The sequence below is a fragment of the Alligator sinensis genome, unplaced genomic scaffold, assembly GCF_000455745.1.
Source record: "Alligator sinensis unplaced genomic scaffold, ASM45574v1 scaffold699_1, whole genome shotgun sequence".
Lineage (NCBI taxonomy): Eukaryota > Metazoa > Chordata > Crocodylia > Alligatoridae > Alligator > Alligator sinensis.
In genome coordinates this window covers 340825-365133 of record NW_005842359.1, presented here as the reverse complement: position 1 = coordinate 365133, position 24309 = coordinate 340825, and the positions used below count along the sequence as shown (strand labels likewise).

General features: G+C 42.9%; 1 protein-coding gene across 1 annotated transcript in view; it reads left to right on the top strand.

The window, feature by feature from the left end:
- PLEKHM3 (pleckstrin homology domain containing M3) overlaps positions 1 to 24309 on the top strand; it is a 116825-nt gene that overhangs the window by 25162 nt on the left and 67354 nt on the right. Inside the window, exons 4-5 of the mRNA XM_006029126.3 lie at positions 555 to 1490; positions 20969 to 21114. Coding sequence (XP_006029188.1) covers positions 555 to 1490; positions 20969 to 21114 — 1082 coding nt within the window. The remainder of the gene's footprint in view (positions 1 to 554; positions 1491 to 20968; positions 21115 to 24309) is intronic.

Sequence of the window (24309 nt, the reverse complement as noted above, 5' to 3'; positions counted from 1 at the left end):
GGAAAGAGCGGGGGAAGGAGTGCTGCTCCTGGGGCTGCGCAAGGTAATAAACCAGGGGGAACAGAGCGGCACTGTCCCCAGCCCTGGCTGTAGCGGCCCTGGGAGTGGCCAGCACCAGGTGCCTGCAGCTGTTGTGCTACACCATGCTCCGCCTGTCCCCACTAACCTCTGGTCCTAGGCTGCGCCATGCCCTGGTGCAGGCAGCTGGTGTCAGCTGCTCCTGGGGCCGCTGCAGCCAGGGCTGGGGGGAGCAGGGGCCTGGCTCTTTCCCCAGCCAGGACTGGTGTGAGTGGGGCCACGGCCCTTTCCCTTCCCCCCACAGGCTTACCTGCTTGGGCAGGGGACATCTATGCTGATCTCTTATAAGGAGTGAATTTACCTCGCATATAACGAATTACGGGACTAAATATGCTCATCACATAAGAGCAAGTTTGCATATAAAGAATCCGCATAAATCGAGGGAAACCTGTATCTCAAGCTGTTAACATGAGCCAAAATGACTTGCAGAATGAAGTGTTCAAAAAATAATTAAATAATTGTTTGATTTCTTCCAGAACACAAGCCGACTTTCCCAAACATTCTGAAGAAAGGCTACCTAGATATTAGAAAGGATCATGACAGCTTCTGGCAACCCTGTTATGCAGAGCTGTCTCCATATAAACTCTACCTGTATTATCTTGACAGCAGTGGCAACCAGAATCTTCCTACAGTCTATCCACTTACGCACTTCCAAAGTATCACTGTTACAGGCAACCTTGAAACAAAGATGGTGGACACCATCCTATCAGACAACTCCCAGTTGCAGTTGAAGGCACAGTCATCATGGGAGGCTTTGGACTGGGGGCAGAAACTTTGGGAAGTGGTACATTCCTCTGTGCCAGCTTTCATGAGGCAACAGGAAGAATTGGAAAACACCCAGAAACTGGACAACAATGATGACCTTGCCCAAATTCATGTTTTGCAAGAGAAGCCTGCTGAATTTTTCCAGCCCACCAATTTCACCGAAAATAGCAAGGACTACCAAAACATTATCAAATCAGGGACTCTTTATAGGTTGACTGTACAGAATAACTGGAAAGCATTTACTTTTGTTCTGAGCAGATCTTATCTCATGGCATTCCAGCCTGGTATACTGGATGAAGACCCTCTCCTGAGCTATAATATTGATGTGTGCCTGTCTGTCCAGACCGATACTCTGGATGACTGTGACTCTTGCTTTCAGGTCATTTTCCCTCAAGATGTCCTCCGTTTGCGAGCAGAAACGCGCCAAAAAGCACAGGAGTGGATGGAGGCACTGAAATCTGCTGCAAATGCAGCCAGAAATTTAGGTCAAAACCTGCAAGTTACCCTTAGAAACAAATCGAGAGATTATCCCTTTGGAAAGGACCTTAGGAAGAGCAAGCGCCAGTCTGTGACCACCAGTTTTCTGAGCATCCTGACCACTTTGTCTTTGGAAAGAGGACTAACAGCCCAGAGTTTCAAGTGTGCAGGTAAGCCACCACGCTGAAGTGTCGTTCCACTCCCAGTCTCTATGCGAGGCAAAGATATAAACACAACTCATGAACATAACTTGTAAGACTGCATAAACTTTTACACAAAAAATGGGCACTTATTTTCCAGTGCCTTAGCCGTAACATTAGTGGCTGCTAATGTATCAAATCAAGAAAACCAAATTGGTTTTGGCTTGGTTAGCAGTTGGTTATGGAAATAGAAATAGAAGGGGTTATAAGGAGTGGTGCTGGATGCAGCCCTTCAGTTTCTGAGTCTAAATGCTTTTCATTAAGAGAAAATCTTTAAGAGCATCTCCCATCACACAACTTATATAAAAATCACTTTTTAAAAAATAAACAAGATGTGTAGATCAGGGTCAGGCAATTATTTTGGGCGGAGGGCCACTTACTGAGTTCAAGCAAGCTGTCGAGGGCTGTGTGGGTAGCCCCGGTCCTTGACAGGCTTCCCACCCCCTGGTCGCTATCTTGCGATTGGAAGTCCTGCTCCCTAACCTATGACCTTTGTCACCAGAAGGCCCTCCCCTTGCCCCTGGAAATACTCCTTTCAGCAAGGGGTTTTGCCATCTCAGAACCAGAAAAATATCAAAAACCAGAATACCATATTCTAAAAATCAAACATCTACATTAATTTGATTTCCAAAAATATTTTTGTCCTAATTTACATGTGTTTGTGTAGTATACATAGAGGTGACTGCACAGTAGCTTAAAATGAAGTCTTACTCCTTGTATATTGTGAGGTGGGGGGATGAAGGGGTGGATATATGTTTGTGGGGGGCTGTTGGTGTGTGGATATGTGGGGTGTGGGTGGGTATGGGGTTTGTGGGGAAAGGGTGGCTGGGGTGTGGGTCTGGGGCCCTGCATGTATGGCAGTGAAGGGGGGGGATGCATGTGTATGGTGGGGTGTGCGTATGGGACTCGCCCTATGAACACACACAGATACACTCTCCCCCCCCCGTGGGTGTGCACGCACGCGCGCGCGCGCACACACACACACACACACACACACTTTCCTGCACTCTCCTCCCTCATTGGGTGGACGTGCACACACTTTTCCTCCTTCATGGGGCAGGCAAGCATGCACAAATGCATGCATGCACATCTTCCTGCTCCTGGCCCTGGGGTACCAGCACAGGCCCCATGCGCCCATGGTCCAGCAATGCAATGTGCAGGGAAGCAGTGAAAGCTGCAGCATGCAGAGGCTTCTGGTTGGGGGGAGGGGGGGGCCAGGCTGGCCTTGCTACTGAGTCCTGCCAACTCCCCCTGGGTCTTACTGCCCCTGTCTCTTGTCATCTTTGAGAGGCAGCCAGGAGCAGATAAATATAAATTTTCTAAATTTTTTAGGGGCCCCAAGGGCTGGATAGAATGGCCTGGTGGGTCAGATTTTGTCCGCCCCGTGTAGATCGTAAGCTCTTTGGGGCAGAGACTGTATGTGTGTGGCACAGTGAGACCTGGTTTCTGATTGGGTCTCTAGGTGCTGTTGTATGAGAAATAATATTTGTGGAGTGAAAGTAAGTATTCAGTGTCCCATTACAAAAAGCAAAGATATTATTTTAATGTCACAACTCTTTGATGGGATCCCATCAAAGTCTCTGAATCTAAGCAGCTTGGGTTGGGCAATGTACCAGACAGGAGATCTCAAGAGGAACATGGGTTTTCCAGGAAGCAATGCTGGCAATGAAGTAGGCAGTGCTTTTGTGTCTGAATCAGTGCAGAATCACTTCCCCGGTGTGTGAGATTGGCGATGTCATCTCTTTGGTATAAATCTCAAGTCTTTCACTCATTGTGGGGATTTAGAAATCTTACAGCATATTAAAGACTAGAAAGTCAATCTAATGTGCCGATCTAGTTCCAAGTGTCGTGATTTCATTCCACTGAATACAGAAATATTCTTCCCTTCCAGTTCCATTTTGTGCTAATATATAACTCTGTGCTGTGAGGTGGTGGCTGCACCTCGTTGATGGTTCAGATGATTCACAGTGGGAGAGCAGGTCTAATGGTTAGAGCACAAGAATGGAAGGCTGACATTTGTGCCTGGATGTCCTGTGTCTGCCAGAGATGTACTGTGCTCCTTGAAGTAATTCACAGACACTTGCTAATAAGCCTAAGCTTTCAAAGTAACTAGTGATTTTTTTGAGGCCTTCCATTTTTAGGTGCCCAGCTTGAGAATGCTAGAGAGGGAGTTTGATTAGAGTGGGAGTGCTCAGTGCTCTGTTAAAATCAGCTAACTTGTGTTAAACTGAGCGCTCAAAATCACTAGTCACTTTTAAAAATGGAGGTTTATTAGTCTGTCTGTGATCGTTTTTCCTCATCTGTAAAATAGGGAAACAAACCTACCAAACACAGAAGGATCGTGGGGATCATTTGCTGATGTTTGCAAAGCAATTTTGAAATTCTAGCATCATGAGCACTGCAAAAGTATGATGATGAGCAGGCTAGTGTGCTTATGTACAATCAAATGACTCGGATGTAGTTTACTTTAGTGGTAGTGGAGCTTGGTTAACCTCAAGCCATGCAGTTTTGGACTGTATCCTGAATTGTATCTTATCCACTGCTGTCAAACTTGCAAACCATCACATTTGCTGTGTTGTTTTTTTAGTGTATTTTTTCCTGAGTCTTCATCCACAAATGTATTCCCTGGAGTTTTGATTTCCTTATCCAGACCAAATTGTTCTGTTTTTTTATTTTAATTAAAATCTTAATTCATTTGAAAACTGACTCTTACGCAGGGACAAGGTACAATTGTTGTGGAAAAGAATAGAAATGGAGGGTAGCTGTCTGAAACTGTGTGTTGTCCTGCTTGGTTTCACCTTGATGCCACTGCTATGGTAGTATTTTTTTTGAACCTGAAAAGTCAGTGTGAGTTTCCAAATCACTGAATTTGGATCCTCTTCTAGTTTGAAAGAGTAAACTTTGCATCTAAGAAATGGAACTGGTACCAGTTTGGTTTCTCAGTAGGATTTTCCTTTTTGTTACAAAACACCGTCAATTTGGCTATTCCCAGCTGCTTTGAAAACCCCAGTCTTATTTTAGTAGGGCACCCATACTTTTCCCATCTTGCATGGGAAAGAAGGATTAGCTAGTGTAGTGGTTTTCAGCCTCTTTTTTTTTTTTTTTTTTTCAGATTTAAGATACTCCTTGGAAAATGCAGGCTCCTACCTTTCTCTCATATTTTAACTGCAGAGAAATAACAGAGTAATTCTCCTGCTGCAGAGAACTCAGAAAGACCCCGACCAGTCAGAATGTTTTTAACATGGTGGATTCCTACTTGAAATCTCTGGATTGATTTTGTAAATCGTGTAGGTTTCTGCATATCTGACAGTAATAATACTTTGGAACACCCTTAAAAGGATCTCTCAGCACCCAACGTTGTCACAGGACCCTTGTTGAGAATCACTGATCTAGCGGTTAGGTCACTGACACTGGGCTTACAGGACTGGGTGCAATTCCCAGTTCAGCTCTGGGTTCCCTCTCTAACCTTGACAAGTCACTTGCAGCTACATTTTCAAAATCACCTTGGTGCCAAATTCCCACTGAAATTAGGGTACCTTGGCATTTTGGAAAATATTCCTGTGTGCCTACAGATATTTCTGTCACCTGGATGGTCAAAAAAGAATACCACGCAGGTTGTGAACTGCTCACATACTATGGGGATAGAGCCCATAAAGACACCTGTAGTAGAGCTCTCGGATTTGCCCATTTTCATTATTCTTTTCTCATATTTGTCTTAAAATTCAGCAAAGAAAGATTTTGATCTCTTAGGCAATGTCTACCTTACTTCTGGACTGTGCTAGGAAGGGCCTTGGGAAAGCACTGTCACCTGTCACGTGCATACTAAACCCAGAAATGGATGCCGTGTAGCTGTATAGAGTTGCACTGGGTACACGCTAATAAAGCTGTCTCCGTTGTGATTGTTGGGTCAGCATTGCTGTGACACAGCCATATAGCATCCATGCCTGGGCTTAGTGTACTTTCTCATGCTTTGCTGTGGCTCTCTTTAGCATAGTCGGAGGGTGCAGTAGATGCCCTTGTTTCCATCATTTGACTGTTGACCTGCTCACGGTAGTTAATGGGACTGCTACCAGCATCCTCAGCTGGAGCAAGAAAAGGAGCAGGCCCTGGAGGAGTAGCGAGAAACCTGCTTTTAGTTTGAAAGACACTTTAGGTATTCTGGGGGAATTCTCTGAAACATGCTATATTTCATCCTGAATTGTTCACATATATTCTCCACAGCAGTGAGGCATGCCGGGGCTTATTCGTTTGCTTTTTCAGATTCAGTGAAAGAATTTTTTTGTTTTTAAGGTTGAATTTTCTTTTTAAAAACAAGGTCTGTAGCTTTCCTGATTCTCTGCCTTTTGCATGTTAGATATTTGCCATGCTCCTGTGGCCTGTTTTATTTATTTATTTTTTATTTTTTTTCAGCGATGCTGAGCAACCACAGCTCAGGATTGAGCCTGCTTAACAGGAATGATGGATGCTCAACATGTCTGTGAATCAGGGCACTGGGCTTAGTTTTAACTATATTTTCAACATCATAACACTCAACCCTTACTCTAAAAGTGGCTGATATGTTCCTAGGACTATCTTCTCAGTGTGCTGTGTGCCTTTTGCAATGGGGTTCCAAGTGTCAATTGGCACCTATAGCTCCTACCACAATACAGATCATAAATAATAATAATAACTGGGGAATTCTGTCCTGTTGGGTTGAGAAAAAGTTCACGCTGAGGAGGCTTTGGGGAATAAAGAGTGAGGCTTGAAGATCTCCATGCATCATGATCACTATAGGCGGTTTCTGCTGTTTTACTTCATAGGCTGCTGTTTAACCTAACAGGACTGCTGTCGGTAATTACATCTTGCAGGCATTAAGAGCTTCTTTTTTTTTTTTCCGGCTGCTGGGAGGGGTAAGCTTGGAAAGGAAAAAAAAAAAAGTTTTGCTGTGAATTCTTCAGCCATTTAGTGCAAATTCCTGTAATTACCGTCATTGTGTCCTGTCTGAATGGCACATAATACAGCAGAAGCCTTTCCTAATTGAGACCTTACAGGAGGTACAAATCCCTTCTTTGTTCAGCCTGACAAATTAGTGCCAGAAAGTGGCAGGGTCCGAGTGGGAATCAAAGGCAAGCAACACAAAGATGGAACTTAAGGCTACAGTAATAACCCTCTCTAGTCCTGCAGGGAAAAAAAGTAATGACCAATGAAAAATGAAGTTTTTTTGTTATAAATTCCCTTGACATGACAGCACCTCAGGGCTGCTTTATTTATTTAGTAAAAGTGATTAAATAGTAATACAACAGGGCAGCCCATTGTCTCTCAAACTACCCCCCACCCTACAGACCCCTGCTGCCTTGGCTAATTGATTGACAATGAACCTCTGATAAAGAAGTTTGTTGGGAGGACCTGATGGGGACAGGGGTTTTTTTTTTCCCCCTTTCATTCTTTGTCTTCCCCCCTCCCCACCATTTTTGTCTGAATTGCACTCTACTTTTCCCTACCCTTCTCTTCCTCTTTAAAGCTTTTCAGGGAAGGCTCCCAGACAAACAGCTGACACTCACAAGCAGGTAGAGAAGAATGAGTTTTTCTCTGCCTAGCTTTTGACAAGTTTATCTTAGGGGCTGACTAGCATTTTCCAACTGGAGATATAAGCCAGGACAGCAATGTCAGACTGTGGCAATGGGGTGGGGAGAAGTGGGCGGGAGACAGGGATTGTTGAAGCATTGGGGTCAGAAGGGTAGTTTAAAAAAAAAAACAACAGTTTTCCTTTGGTGGGAACTGATGCCTTAACTTGGTCTGTTCATGTAAGATGTTTTCCCCATGCTGGGTTCTTAGTGTTTCTATAGGGCAAGATATTGTGCTTCTTCCATCTCTAACAATGATAATCTCATATTTAGTCTGCTGACTGAAAGGGTGAAGAGGGAATATTTAATAGATGTTATTGCATTTTATTAATGTTTTGACCTGGAACATAAGTACTTTCAGGAAAGAAGACAGGGTGAGCTCTGCATTCCTTTAGCTCCAAAATGTCCACCCACCCTCTGTCCTGTACATGTCCCCAGAATCAATTCCCACGCATCATTGTCCCGATTCTGTAGGTGATTCCCTTGTGGAGAGCCGTGGCCAGCGGGGAGTGTTTGGATCCCTGCAGTTGCAGGGTTCCCTTCTGGAGATTCACGTGGTGGGATTGAGGCCTTGTGTCTGCTAGCCCTACAAATATCTAGGCACAGGTCTAGTCATTTGGTAAGACTTACATGTTTCTAATAGGAAATGTGCACGAGAGCTTTGTTTGTTTCATGTCTAAGTAAGCCATAGCAGGCTTCACATGTGGGAAGTCTTGGGGTCTTTTTCTGTTAACTGGGTATTTTTCTTGATAACTCAACTACTTCTTTCATTGGGACACAAATAAATGAATCAGACTGGGACATACAGGATTTGCCAGTCTGGGTCAAATTGTGTCCATTAAGTCCAGCATACTGCTACTAGCTGTACATGGTAGCTAATGTTGCAGAGCAAGGGTTGGGAACCTACAGCCTAGGGGTCGATCCAGCCCACATCACCTTTGGATCAGGCCCACAGAGACATGCCTTTATTTAACGGCATTTGGTAATGAGGGGGACTTGTCCTGCATCGTGCCGCAGTCATCCGCCTGAGGCTTCAGTGGAGGGGGAGCTCTGCCCAGGCCGTGCTGCAGCCAGGTGGCACAGGCTTTGGCAGTGGAGGGCTTGTGCCACACTGTACTGTGCCTGGCTGCAGCTAAGCAATGGGAAGAAGTGGCAGTGGTGACTGGGTTCTGATACCTACCTGTCTCTGACTTGAGTCGGGTTGTTCTGGTGTCCTGTCAGGTCCCCGCTGGAAAATGTTGCTGACTCCTGCTTCAGCATAGAGTGGTGCTGCCCAAGTTCAGGCTTTGGCAGTGGAGGGCTTGTGCCACACTGTACTGTGCCTGGCTGCAGCTAAGCAATGGGAAGAAGTGGCAGTGGTGACTGGGTTCTGATACCTACCTGTCTCTGACTTGAGTCGGGTTGTTCTGGTGTCCTGTCAGGTCCCCGCTGGAAAATGTTGCTGACTCCTGCTTCAGCATAGAGTGGTGCTGCCCAAGTGCTGCCAGAAATGCCCCCAGCTTTTTTTTTTTTTCTTTGGGGAAAGGAAGGAATTTGTCAGGTTTGTACAGACTCAATAACAGGTGATCCCAACCTCTTCTTTCTGGGAGAGGACTCTCACTGTTGACCTAAACTTCCCCCTTGTTGCCTTGCATCATGCTTTGCCACCGTTGCTACTCTTTCTCCTTGATGGGTCGCTCTCAGCTTTTGCCCTCCCAACCCCCAGAATATAGCATGTACTGCTAAAATTGTTAGTCCTAATGGCTAGGAGAGTTCTTTCATTGTATTCTTCTGCATCTTCAGGGGTTTTCTCAGCTTTCTGTTGCCAAAGACTGTCTAAAGCTATATTGAAGGCAAGGTGATTGCAACCTCATAGACTAACTAAATAAGATAGTAGATAAGTAAATAAAGAAGAGTACAAGCTTTCGTGACCTCAAGTTCACTTCATCATAGGATAGCGTAGAGCAGTCACTCCACTTCATGCACTGCTTTGTGGTATCCTTTCACAGCATCTGATGCAGCAGACTCAAGTTCACGAAAGCTTGTGCTCTATATCTATAGTAGTTAGTCTATCAGGTGCATATCTACCCTGATTTCAGACTAACTTCTTTCTGAAGTTATATTTTCCAAACAAATAATCTTGCAAGCTATAACTTTATTCTGGAAGGTGATCAATCTGTTAATAAAAAACAGTCTTGATTGACTGTTTAGAAGCCTCATCCTCACTAGAAAGAATTTAACTATTAGACACAATCCCAATGACACCCCCCCCCCCACAACCCACCCCAGTAGTTCATATTTAGTTCAGGGAACTAGTAAGCTTTCCTGGCAAAAGCACTTTTTTCTAGGAAAATTAGGTTTGTACTGGGGCTTACACTGGCATAACTAATACCAGTTATGGCTTTGACTTTTTTGGTGCCCCTAACCAATGTAGCTGTACTGGCAAAACTTTTAAGAACAGACCAAGCCAAATCAAATAGATGCTAATTGCCTTCAGCAAACAGTTATCTGTTGTGAGCTTTATGTTTAACACAGTACATAAGAGCTAAATACAGACAGTCAGAAAGCTCAAAGTGAATCAATTCAATCTTTTCAGGTTAATCTAAGCTGCATAGATTGAACTGATAAGCAAGTGAACGGACATTCACTTTTGATTTCAGAAATGCAGCCACATGCCTGCAGTGGTGGAGGCCAGAAGCCAAGGGGTGCTAGAGCATGCCTCCATGCCTGGCTGGAGCAGAAAGCTTGGGCGAAGGCTAGCCCACCCACCCTGCGAGGGGGAGTTTGTGGGGGAGGTGCAAAGCATCCTGGGATGCTGGGGGACTGAGAGTTAGCTTGAACCTGGAGGGGATCTTGGACAGAAGTTCAGTAAACCGATTTAACCTAAATCAGTTAAGTCTGATACTACATCCATCCACGTTTTATTTTAAATCAGTTTTGGCTGTTTTGAAAGCGACTTACGCGCACTGAACTTCTGTTATGTTGAAGATTTGAATTGGTTTCTGATTACTTATACCAGTTTATGTATAATTTCTGTCCTTAACCAAGAAGACAAATTTTGTTGTTAAATGTAAATAAAATAGACTGACAAAATAATAAACATACCAAAATAATATAATGATATAACTGCAAGGAGATTTATCCAAATATATTGAGCAACATAAAACTAATTATTAAAGAAAATAACCACATATCTTTATATACAGTGGACCCAATTTAAGGAAAGAAAACACCCTTTGGATCAGAACAGGTATGGTAGAGTTATTTCTTAAGTAATAGCAACTAAATAAACGAATTCTAAAACCCTCAAAGCCCACAGTACATTGAAATTAATGAGATAACAGCCTAGGGTCAAGTGGCCTTCAAACGAATCCAATAGCAAAAATTAAAATTGAGTTACATACTGATTTTTTTTTTTTTTTTTTCCTACAGAATGCCCTACTATCCAGGCTGCAAGTTCATTAGCATGAATGTAGAAACTTATCATGCAAATGATTTAGACTTGTATGGGAAGCTAAGTAGAAGTATAAACTGTTGTAGGATCAGGAACTTAATTATTAGTTTTTCTAAATTTATGTCTTCATCTGGCTGGTAGACTGGATATTCTTGAGAGGCATTGTGTTCAGTCCTCATAGACTATATTGGTGACTTTGCTAAGGGCCTGAAACACGACAAAATCCTACCAATTAATTGTTCAAAAAGAATTCCCATCCAGGTCTTTCAGCCACCCCAGTATCTTTAATAATTTTATACTGGCCCACAGAAGCAAAGAATATAATCCTGCAGTGACTCAGATGGAAGGTGGTTGGCTTAATGGTATATTGCCATATGTAATTTCTCTGATTCTGTGAATGGCAGAAATTAAATTGTAAGGAATCAGAAGGGACAAGAAAAATGTAACTGCCACCTTGTATCTAAAGATGGAATGATTATCATTCATTTTGCATTTTGAATGCATATTTGTATTAAAGTTTTTTCATCCCCAAGGAGCAACTTCACTGGGAATTGAGGCCACTTAGCAGGATTGAACCAAAATGTGAAAACAGATGTTTCCATGACATTCAAGTTGAGAAATACAAGCAGCAAAAAGCCAGATAATTCCAAAGATGAAGCATTTTTTTATGCAGTGTTTACTCAGCCATTTGGCATGGGTACTATTTTTATTCCTGACTTATGAAGATTTTGTCTTAATATATAGTAGGTCCAGGCTTGGATTTAGTCCACAGTTTCTGTGTTAACTATGGATATAGTTTAGCCCAAAATAAAACAGATCCATAGACTCTTCTTCCCCTTTGGGTGTATCTACACATTGCCTTATGGTGACATTGTTACTGTGCCATGCTGTAGTACTTTCAAAAGAAAGTACTACAGCATGGCACAGTAGCCACCCATACTGCACCATGCATCACATGGTTAGTTTTAGCCACTATTTTGCCATAGCAATGTGGGAGTGCACCACTACGGTGAAGTAGCTGCTGGTCCCATGTAGACTCATGTGATCTCTATGTCACCATAGTGTGTTGTACGGCAATGTAGTGTGCTGCTATGGCGACATAGGGTGATGCGCCCCTTGTATCTTTCACTGTATATCCATGTGTCAGTCACAGCACACTATCAAATCTGTATTGGCTAATGCAAAAAATGATATGTGACCATGCAAGTGAAGACTCTAGCACCATGCATGGTACACAACAGGGATGTATTGAAGTCCTGTAGGCAACCTTTACTTTAGCATTTCTGTCATTTGAATTCTTTAATTTGCATAGGATGTCTGTCTCATCTCTTGATATACTTGTACATTACATCTTATAATAGCCATGTACATGTGAACTATTACACATGCACATATATACATGGTAGGTACCTACTTGTGAGACACAAGTGTACAGACATAACGAATACTGAATCTGCCCTGATGACTTTATGATCTTTCCCCTCCTTGGATGGCCTCTTGCCTCTTTGTTTAATGTGACACAGTACAGATGCTGTTGAGATTATTCAGTGTATCCTGAAATAACCACTCTTAATAAAGATTGGAGGGCTGGTGATCTGAAGTCCTATCCAACTCTTGTTATGGTCAATGAAGAGACTCTTGACTGGTTTTAGTGGAAGTTAGGTACCAAGGGAAGGATCTATCTTCAAAAAGAAAACAAAGCTAGAAATCGTTGATATTAGTGATTAATGAGCCTTACATGAGTTCTGAGGAAGCTGGTTGAGACTATAATTAAGGTGGGACTTGTACAACACTTGGATAATTATAACCTAATGAGGTTGAACAACATGCCTTAAGTATGGAAAATTGTTTGTGTCTAATCTGCTTTCTTTGAAAAAGTTGGTGAAAAGTTAATAGAAGAGTAAGCAGAGGTAAGTAGGTGGATGTAATTTACTTGGATTTTCAAAAAAGCTTTTGATAAGGTCCTTCAAAAGAGATTATTAAGGAAAATAAATAGCCCCGGGGTAAGGGACAAAGTCCTGGTGTGGATTAAAAACTAGTTAAGGAACAAAAAACAGAGAGCCCGGGGGAATGGCTGCTTTGCAGGGAGAAGATAAATTAATCAGGTGGTACTTAAAGGAAGTTGTATCCATCTCCCACTCTTCCTCCTCCTGAGTCTGAGAAACTGTCCTGAAGGGCTGCTTCAGGACCACTCCCAGACGCACAAGATATCGGGGGAACATCAACAGAAGGGCTAAAAGTTAAATAATTTTCATTTATTCTGTGACAATAGCAAAAAGTTGCAGAGGCAGTCACTTTCCTCCGATACTGAACAAGGAACTTTATTAGAATAAGGAAAGGCTAATTTGCCCTCCTACCCCATGCATTTGTGTGGAACTCCTCCAGCTCCTCCCTGCTACAGTTTGAGAGAGAAAGTCCTGATTCTGTCCCCTTTTCTTCCACATATGCACATTTCTGCCATAGTTTTCCCTTAGTTCTAGGAAGGATGCTCATTATGTATTCTAGAGTTGTCCTGTTTGTTTGTGCTTTTTCTCCCAGAGTTAGAACTTGAAAACAAGCCTCTTGATATTGGTGCTGTGTATCTGCTTGCAGAGACGCTATTAAGACCAGAATAGTTCATCCATGTACACAGCTGCTGCTGTTTTCGCAGCCCCTCTTTCACCTCACTTTCTCCTCTGTTTAGAATTAGCCTAGTGCTCTTTGATTTTTTTTTTGATTTTTTTTTTTTTCATTTTAAGTGAAGCTTTTAAGTTTGTGTTTTTCCTCCATTTCTGCAGACAATGCATCTCCAGCTACGTGTCTTTCAGCCATAGCTACTTTCCCATACCCTTTAGTCAGGGTTGGTGCTGATCCAAAAGCAGTGTTTCCTCCCCTGCTCTGGCTTCTCCTAAAAGGCTCATGCTTTTGTATCAAATATAAAAATGAGCTTGATAGGAAATTGCTTTTGTAATGGTAGGATTCTTCTGGTGGAAAGTCACAATGTATATGCTTTCTGACCTTCCTCTTCAACACAAAGGTGCTCATCCCCTTACAAAAGGTACCTCTAAGGAGGTAAACTATACTTAGTTTTGTCACTCAAAAATCTTGAAGTGTTTAAAATTAGGAAAAGGCAATGGCTCTGTGATAGCAAGTGTTGTGTTCTGTCCCATAGGTGCAGGCTCTGGATTTCAAAGTGGTTAAACCATGAGCTGCCATCCTTTCCTGGCCTTTCCTTTTAAAAATAAATAAATAAACAAATAGCATAATTGGTGTGTGCTACAGGAATAGATTTGTCATTCTGCACCACTTTGAACTGCATAACATCAAAGGAACCAAGTGCTTTCATAACTTGATTTGAAAAGGTTGTAGAAAGAGCCACAATGGTGAAGGACAATTGATTAACTCAGTGCAACAGAAGGGAAAGGACAGATTTTCTTCCAGCAAAACCTGAGAGATGGGCAGAACCTGCAATGGCCGTAGCCATGCCTTTAAAGAAAGCAACATGGGTTAATTCTGTGCTGAATGTGCAGAGTGTAGTGTACTCTGCAAGGGGCTGAAGCAAATGGGCCAAAGATAACTGGAATGCACGGAGTGCAGTACAAAAAAAGATGGTTGATTTAGCAGAAATTGTTTCTCTGGAAAGGGTTCTCTAGAGCGGGTGGGAGATGTGACAGGGCTTTGTCAGGGCTCTGGGACTTTAGAATTTGCTTCTTTCCCTTATCACTCTAAAACAGCCCAAATTGATGACCTTCCAGGCAATGATGCCTTCTTGATGTAAATTGTTTTAAGAGACCTGAGAGGTGTGCTTTTCTTCAGCTATGAGGGGCTGGGGAGTAAAAGTCGGGGACTGGTCAGGCAGGGACAAGCCTGAGCTTATCTGCTTATCTCCTCACACCTGGATGCAACTTGGAAAGGATCTGATGGCACTCCAGGGTGCCCTGGCATCCTGGTTGAGTACTGCTGTCCTAAAACTTCTATAACTTCTCCACTGGGAACTTCTTCAGCTTAAACTGCTGTTTGTTCCTAGTTGCAGCAAATGGTAGGAGGTTAGGGTTTAAAATAATGGATTCTTGATGGATAGCATGACCATTTTAGATCATTTTGGAAACCTTCCTTAAAAAAATAGTTTTCATTTATTTTTGCCTTTGACTCCAACATCTGGATTTGTGATGCTGAGGCAAACTAGTGCCGTGTGAAGTAAGATACAGAATGTAGTGGTCGTAAGATATGTGAAACTTTCGCAAAGTTATTTTGTTTTCCTGATAAATAAGCACCTGATTGGATGGGCTGTTCATAGAGGTTTAGTGAGAAAGGCTTGTATAACTCAGTCATGGCTTCACCACTCAGGGGTATATCATCCATTCCAAAATCAAGCCAACATCACGCACACCATTTCATATTCACTGTTTCATCCAAACTGGAAAAGAAAACTAAATGTAATAAATGCAAAAATGAATTGGAGCAAAAGAAAAAAAAATCGCCAAGTCTTCCATGAATATGCTGTGATCTGAGATTCTGGGGCAATTTATAGCAAAAAAGATTTAGACTCTTCACTGCTTCTCTTTTATGAGACTGGCTCTACAGTGTTTATTGTACTGTGATATTGCTAATGCAAACATTATCCTACTTTGTGAGCTGTTACCATTCTCCTTTGGAAAGGTGTATGATCACTTCAATTAGGCTCCTCCATCTTACCCAGTGAATGGGGGTTGGGGGTCATTCTATGTTTCCTTTTCAGAGAGGCACGATTTACCTCTGTAATGCTCTTAAAAACATGGATGCCATAGCAACAGAGTGAGTATGTTCTACGGGCATCTTCCAGTGCTAATAGAATGGCATGTCAGACAGACAGGGCATAATAAGTTTTTAAATATCTCTTCAGCTGTTTCAGCTCTGTACTTTTATGTATTAACTTAGTTTTTAGAACAGTGATTGATCTGCACAGAGTCAGCCAACCAGTTGTGCTACCTAACTTTGTACATAAATGTAGGAAAACATGGTCACACAGAAACACTTGTAAACTGGTTGATATGGAAGCAGTTTAATAAACAAATAAGAAAGCTAGATCCTTTAACAGAGAAACCCTTATTATGCATGAAGTTGAACATAAAGGCTAGGGACAGATGTTCAAAAAGCCTGAGCATAAACTGATTCAATCTTTGCAGGTTGGTCTAACCTGGCTAGGCTGAACTGGTTTGAAACTGGACAGACATCTCTCTGGACTGAGAAAATTCAAGCATATGCCTGTAGAGGCTCAGGCTAGAAGCCGGGGGGCGCTAAAGCAGCCCTCCCTTCCCTTCTGCAGAGAGCTGAGCTGAGGGGGCTGTGGCCCAGCAGGACTCTATCATTAGGAAGGTCTGCCTGAATGGTCCCAGGCTTTTTCCTCACTGGCTGCTCAAGAGGTGGGAGCATTGCCAGCCCCAGGCTAGCACTCTGAGATGAAAGCAGGGGGAGGTGCAGTGCATGTATCTGTAGATGATTCGGAGCTTTTCAGTCTCCCTCCCTGCTTTGTCATACTGCCTGCAGCAAACTGACAGGCAAGCAAGCCAGCTGGGGGATGATAGTAATAACAGTCTTTATCACCCAATTAGCAAAACAATGGCCTCTCTCCATTTCTTAAAACTTCTTAAACAGCTTACCGGCTGACCTGCTGATTAGCTCCTAACAGCCCTAAACAGTCACGGCTCTGTCTGCCTGCCCCAGTGAAATTGGGGAGACACAAACACACACACCCCTTGGCATTAGCTAGCATACCATGTGCCTAGGGTCTGTGGGGCTGGGATCCGTGCTGTGGGAGATGGGAGGGAAGAAGGGGGGGATTTCTTGCTTGAGCAGCGGAGCGGGGAGGGCAGGGGGAAGCCATGCAGACCCTGCTGTGCCTGCAGTCTCTGCTGGAGCCTTACACAGCATTAGCTAGCATACCACATGCTGGCTATGGTTTGTGCTGTGGCAGAGAGGAGGAAGGAATCCCTGCTTAAGCAGCGAGTGGTAAGGGGCAGGGGGAGGCCAGAAGACCCTGCTGTGCCTGCAAGTCTCTGCCAGAGCTCTAGCTAGGGAGCAGAGCGGAGGGGCCAGCTCTCCTGGGGAGCAGAGAGCTCCACCCAGCCTAGAGAGCATTCTGGGATGCTGGGAGACTCTGATTTAACTTAAACCAGCAAGGGGTCTGGGACACGCATTGTATAAACCAGTTTGACTCAAATCAGTTAAGTCTGATACTACATTCAACCAGGTTTATCTCAAACTGGTTTCAGCCATTTTCCAAGTGGTTTATGTGCACTGAACCTATGTTCTGTTACACGTTTAAACCAGTTTCTGATCACTTAAACTGGTTTGCATGTACTATCTATAGTCCCTAGCCAAAGACATTGGGTATTTATGGAATTATTGGTTCTCACTGTTGGGTTATTGGATCAGATCAGTTTTATGTTTCTTAGACTAAACGTATGTGCTACCAGCGGTTGAGGAGTGCATTCACAATGTTTTTGCATGAAATTTGGCCTAAATGAAAGGTCATGTATCATGTCCTTCATTGTTTTTCTGATCAGTTGTTCTGATTGATCAATCGTATTGATATTGTAAAAGGAAGACAGATTGTCCAATACTGAGGTCACAAGCTTAGGAGACGATGAATATGATTCTGTTTCCAGCTCTGCCACTGACGGGGGTTTCCTTACAGCAAAACAAACTATGAAAAGCTATTTTACTTTGGGTGCCCAATTTAAGACAAGTGGTTTCTGGTTTTCAGAAGGGTTCAAGATCTGTAGTTCCCATGGATCTCAAGTAAAAGAGAAGAGGTATACAGCACCTTGAAAATGAGATCTTCTGCATCTTGAGTTAGACACCCAAGTTAATACACACTTTTCAAAATGTGGCCCTTAAGCTTCAGATTGCCCGTTAGTAACATGGAGATAATGCTTATTTTGTAAATCTGTGTGAACTCTCCGGTTGGAAAATGTTTTGAGAGTTGTTGGATCTAAAACATTTTTAAAAGTAAATTAATTTATTACAAAATATATTTAATTTAATTTAAATATAGAGCCATTTCCAGTCGGCAGTGTCCTAGCAGGTCAGACCTTAACAATTTGTAAAGCTTCTTTCACTAGCCTAGTGTACAGTGAATAAACCAGGCATTTGAGTTTGTTGCTTCTTCCCTGCTAGCAAGCTAACAAGGATGCTTGCATGAACACAAAGGATGTTTTGTTTAAGAGTTAATCTGTTCCTGCCACTAATTGCTTATTTGGGGTCTTTTCCTGCAAACTTTTATGGATACAAACAGCTCCACTACATTCAAATAGACCTACATTCATGAGATTGACTTTGTAATATAACTTCCTTGCTATCGTTGTTCTATATGGTCTCACAGGTGTCTTTACAGCAGCTTGTTTATGGTGTAGTAGGGAGCTGGTAAAGGCACATTAACTCCTGCAGTCCAAAGAAATAAAAAGAATGGAAGCCAGGAAAAATAGAAACCAATTTTGAAAGCAAACTTGCTTTTATTTTCAATTTTCAAGTGGGCATTGGGAATTTTAAGTAGTTGTCAGTGAAGTAGAGGGGGGAGGCTACTGCAGTTTGAAAAAATGGAGGGAATTCAGTATCTCAAAAGATTTATAAATACCTGCCATTTGATTTGACTTACACAAACACACTGTGAAGGAACTGTTTTCTCTCTTTCACTGGGAGCTTATCACCTCTGTGGAATATGGGCACCCTGAAAACATTATCAGATGTGTTCTTGCTGTACTCTTAGGAGGTTAGGAAGTGGTATGACAACTTTTGTTGTACACACAGGGAAGCAAGGTGCACTTAAGGCTCTAATTCTGCATTTCACTACTAATGGGCACTTCCTCACACACATGCACATTCACGTACACTGCTGGATGGGGTGTACGATGAGATGATTTGCCTAAGGTCATGCAAGAAGTCTGGCACAACTTGGCATTGAACCCATTTCTCTTGAGTTCCAGTCCCAGACTTACAGACACAGAACCATCCTTTTTCTAATGCCCCATCTTGTATTATTGATTGTAATATGTATTATTCTAAAGATCACAGGATTTACATTTTCAAGATGCATGCCTTTAGTCAAACTTTGTTGTATTTTATTCATTCTCTGCAACAGCGTTGAGTCTTGTTCTTCACTGATAATAGTTTCCTGAAAATATGTTTTGGAATGCTGACCAAGACCTTCACATTTCAGTTTTGGACTTGAATTGTAACTAAGGTCAGATGTCACATGTTTGCTCAAAACTTTTTGTGGTAATATTTGAGACGTGTGGCTGTCTCATTTCTGATGACCTTGTGCACTGAATGGGTACTGATGCAAGTGTCTCTCATCAGTCTGAAATGTGTTTATACTTATGATTTCCAAGGAACATACAACTAATTTAACAGCAAAAAGTGTAGCTCATTTTAAGCCAGGACACAACCTGCATTGATTCCCTTGGCTATGCATGGTACAAAGAATCAATGCAGGATGTGAGAAATGGTCTGGAGTGTTTTCTGTAATGGAGTGTGGGGCGGTAGCATCAGCCAATCTATTGTGATTACCTTCATCAGAGACGAGAACACAAGGTGCCCTCAAATGCTGTGCAGTGTGGAAAAGTGTTTTAATTTAAGCTGGTATGGATGTACCAGCAAAACCCTTCAAGTGTAGATGTATCTTATATCAATAAAAGAATGCCTTTGCTGGCATAACTCATACAATAAGAGATCAGCAAAAGCACCTTTTTACTTGTGTAATAACTGACTAAGCTTTTTGCTAATTGAAAGTGTTATTAAAAATCACACTAACAAGTGGTGTTAGTATATTAGCAAAAGCTTCCAGTGTGAACCTGATTTGACAGTCTCCTCAGTATAGAGACTCTCTCTTACTATATGCATGTGCAGCACCTAACACATGGGACTGATTGCAACTGAGAACTGCAAGTGCTACTGTAATAGAAAACTATTAATGATCACAAACCATGAAAACAAAAGAATAAATATCTTCATGAATATTTCCCAGTGTCAATTGTTCAGCTAATTATACCTTATCAAATTACTTTTCCTTAATAAGAGTGGTCCTCGCTTTTGTTTACATGGTACTTATTGTTTGGTATGGCAATACTTGTTGCGTGGCTTCCTCCTATATTTGCCAACTCGGTGTTTGTTATGGCTGTTCTACCAGTTAGTGAGTTTGTACTTATCCATTCAACAACAGATATAAGCCTTTAGAATAGAGTGGGAGGATCTGATGCAAAGTTTAAGACACTTTGCAAAAAGCTGCCCTGCATCTTGTTTGATTGAATTCTTTGTTCAATCTAGATCATTGCTGTCCCATTTTAAAACAAAAAAAATCCAACTGGGAAATGACAGTGTTTACTCTTTCAAAATAAGCCAAAACCTGCAAGCAGATATGATTGCAGGGGCACTTCCCAGTGGAGGAAAGTGTATTTGCCCATGTAGTCGGTCAGCAACAGAAGGAAATGAGAATAGGGTCTGGGAAAGAAGAGCAAGACTTGCTCTTCTTTTCCTCCCTGTGAATCTTGCTCCCATCATCCATGCTTTTGTCACCTCCATGCTGAACTAATGCAACATGCTCTTCATAAGGACACATCTTAAATCAGTGGGGAAGCTAGGGCTGGTGCAGATGGAGTTTTGCTCTCTCTTTGTAAACAGTGTAGAGAGCATGAGTAAATAAGTAGGGGGGGAGGGCGGGTATCTGCACCAGCCCCAGGCACCCATTGCGGGGTGGTGCACAGCCATCACCACTGCTCTCCCAACTGTTGTGCCACTGCCAGCGGCCCAGTTGCTACCGCTGCCCCATATGCTGCTTCTGTCCAGGGCACAGAAGTGCCTGCTTACACCTCTGCTGGTTCCCCCCAATATAGTATTAATATTAGTATAGTATTAGTGTAGTGCATTCTTCAAAGGGTTCCAGGGCTTTAGAATGCCCTCTTGCCACTGGGTGGGTGGATTCCTTTCCAAGCCAGTATCCATAGGGTGGCATGTTTGATTGTGTACTGCAGCATGGGAGAAGGGGCAAGCTGACTACTACATTTTTGCTTTGGTAATTCTATATAATTAGCCTGTGACTATATACTGCTGCTTCATAATCTAAGGAAAGTAAATGATCTTTCCAGATATGTGCTATTCAATCAGATGGGTATCAACCCCTAAGGGGAATCAAACAGGCTGTCCACTGGGAGTACTCAGCACCTGCAAAAAACCAAGTCTACTTATCCCAGGTTGCACACCAAATGTAATGGATGCTTCTGGAGTTTCAGCATATGCTGAAATCTCCACATATAGCCCATTACTTGCAGAGACTTGAAAGCTATTTATCTTTTACCGGTGCTCTTATCTGGGGAATGTTCCCTTATCACATCCCTATTTAACCTCACTAGCAAGGGATACAAAAATAATGTGGGGTTTTTTTTTCTTTTTTCTCCCAGGCTGTCAGCGCTCCATAGGCCTCTCCAATGGAAAAGCCAAAGTGTGCAGTTACAGTGGGTGGTATTACTGCAGCACCTGCCATGTGGATGACAGCTTTCTAATACCTGCACGGCTAGTACATAACTGGGACACTTCAAAATACAAGGTAATCTTCATAGGGGTTGGGTGAGACCAAGTAAGCTGGATGCAATGTATTAAAATAGAAGCAATACTGCAGGTCAAGAAATAATGTACAGTAAATTCATAGTTTTCCTTCAACCACATTCATCTTTCCCAAACTTGTGCCTTACCTACAAATCTGTTATTTCTCAGCAGCATCTTTTCAGGTCTGCAGCAGCCACATCATGCCTTTGCATCCTTGTATAAGCCTCAAGACATCTCCTTGTGGGAGGTGCCATGCTTTTCCTTTTGGCTGATCCACTTCCAGTACCACTTCTCTGGTCCATGTGTTGTATCATCTCTCTTGATCTTCATCTTCATAGTCCTCAAATCCTGGCAAGCTCTGACATTGTCTCTTCCTCCTTAGCTCACTGCAAGAGCTGGTGGATCCCAAGGTAATACCCTTGGAGATTTGGAATTAACCTTCCTTGGTGATTGGGCACTAAGTTTATGGAGTGCACTCCCCTGGAAGGCAGAATGATCCCAGTTTGTGACTGCCTTTTGAGCACAGTGGACTCTGTCTCTTAGCACAGACCTTCTCATTACATCATGAGGATGGGACAGCAAGGCTTCATCAGATATAAGCAGCAGAAATAATTCAAGAAAAGAATCCCATGTTCACTCATTGTATGAGGATGAGATGGAAAATAAAGAATGGTCTTATAGACAGAATTTTAGCTCAAACAGTTTTAACCCCATGGTGCCCTGGGTGTGCTGATTGATATACAAATATGAATGAAGGGATATACAAACAGAATAATATTAGTAGCCATTTAATGCATCTTGGGATCTTTCACAAAGGGCATGAAAAGTGTGCATAGAACACACATTTTTATTAGACTTTTTCATGGGGTTAACTGTGTTTTGCTATCGCAGGGAGATTATGCTGAAACAATAACAAACCTATAAGAAATCAAGACCATACTAAAGCTTCAAACATAAGTCATCGCTAGGAATGGCTGTTTGATGTTTTGTGTCTGTAAATATTATTAATATCTGTTGTTTGAAAAAAAAAAAATAGCCAGTAAGTGCTCTATCAGAGGAAAAGCAGGTTCTCTCAAAGAGGAAAATTTGTCAAAAGAGATTATTAAAAGGAAACCAGAGTCTGCCCTCAGAAAAATGAAAGTCCTCTGCCAAGTAATATAAGATTTTTCAGAAGTTAATGAACTTCTTGCATAAAGCAGTGAAGAGTCTGTCTTCCTGAGAAGCCAGCTCTAAATATTAGAGTTTTCTCTGGATGCCATTCTCAGGTACCTACTATTTGCCTAAGCAGGGATAAGAGAAGAGGCACTGGTATGGGTTAAATAATGATAAAGTAGGCAGGCATCATGTCAGTGAAACTACAGAAGAAAGTGGATTTTTAAACCAGAATTTAAAAACTATACCTGGTTCCAAATGGTTTGGTTATAGGAGGGAAGAAAGTGCCCCAGTTCTTTGAACACGCATAAGGACAGGTCTCTTAGGCTTTTATTTAAAATCAAATTCATTCTAATTATAACAGCAAGAAATTAACAATTTGTACTTTGCACTTTGCAAAAGGGCAGTACAGGCACAAATTCTCACTTGGATGAGAGCAGTGCCAAGATTAGGTCCTCCCAACCTCCGCTCTGTCTGAACACCTCGCAAACACGTGAGTTAACAATGTGATGAAGCATGGGTGACTGGTGCCCAGGAGCAACATGTAAGGGGTGCACAGGGGTGCATGTGCACCCCCTGAGAGCTCTGGTGCACCCCCTGACAGGCCACACTCCCCACTTAGGCAACTGGCAGGGGGGAGCACCAGTGCCCCCCTTTGCAAGTGCCAGCTGGGGAGTGGGTGTGCCAGGTGAAGCACCGCTGGCACTTCCAGGAGCACCGCAGCTGCTTTCCGGTTGGCACGATCAGCTGCGGGGGGACCCAGAGATTGGGGCACCAGATCGTCGACCCGGGGGGGCCCCCCGACTGATTTCAGATGGGAGGGGGCGGGGATTCCCCTCAGCAAGTAATCACTGAGGACAGAACCACCAGCAGAGAAACTGGAAGTGCACTTCTGCCAGCACTTACAGTTTCGTGGCTGGCGCTTCCAGGGAGTGGGTGCATGGCCAATCTCAGGGAGTGCACATGCGTCTCCAGTGTGACAAAGTGATCATTAGAGCTAACCACACTCTATCATGCGTTAACAGGTACATCACGAACAGGTCTAAGGAGGTGATACTTCCCCTCTGTGCGGTACTGGTGAGGCCGTAGCTTGCAGTGGGGGGGCAGCAAGAAACTCTGTTTGCCAAGGCACCCCTTGGAGTAACTAGAAACAATGGCCACAAACTGACAGAGAGCAGATTTAGACTAGACATAAGGAAGAACTTCTTTATGGTAAGGGTTACTAGAATCTGGAATGGGCTTCCAAGGGAGGTGGTGCTCTCCCCTACCTTGGAGGTCTTTAAGAGGAGACTGGACATGCACCTGGCTGGGGTCATCTGACTGCAGCACTTTTTCCTGCCCAGGGCAGGGGGTCGGACTCAATCTACTGAGGTCCCTTCCGACCCTGAAAATCTATTAAATCTATGAATGTATCTGTATATGCCTCTGCAACATAGAGGACTATCATAATCCTCAATTCACAGAGAGTGAGCTGAGAGATGGAGATTGTGTCACTTGGTCAGGGTCACGTAGAAAGCCTGTGGTAGAGCTGAAAATCAGATCTAAATCTTCCAAGTCCCTGCCTAGTCCCTTAACCCTAAGATCATTCTTCATCCCACCACACTTGTTCTTTTGATAGTTAAGGCTAAAGAACTGTCCAGTTTCTGTTTTATTTCTTGCTGCTTCTTTTTTAATAGAAGTTTCTAGCATTTCTTATAACATTTTGGAGGGGGGTATTCTAGGCTGGGTTGGTAGCATCACCCATTATTGAGGTTGCCTAACCCTTATCTTTGTGAGACCCTGTTTTCAGTTGCTTTATAATTTTGCCAGGCTTTAACTGTTTGAGGTGGAATTTTATGTAGCTAGAGGTCTGCTTGTCGGAGCCCTTAGTTCTGACCGGACTGGGCATGTTACATCTCCAAAGAGTGTTTGATCATGCTTCTTTGGGCCGTCAGTACAGGGACAAGTGGACTTTCCAGTAATCGCTGCGGCCAGGTGCTTGGGCCGGCATTAGAATGGAAAACAGGTGGCTCCTCGCCTCTGCGCTCTGTGACCCCTTCCTGCT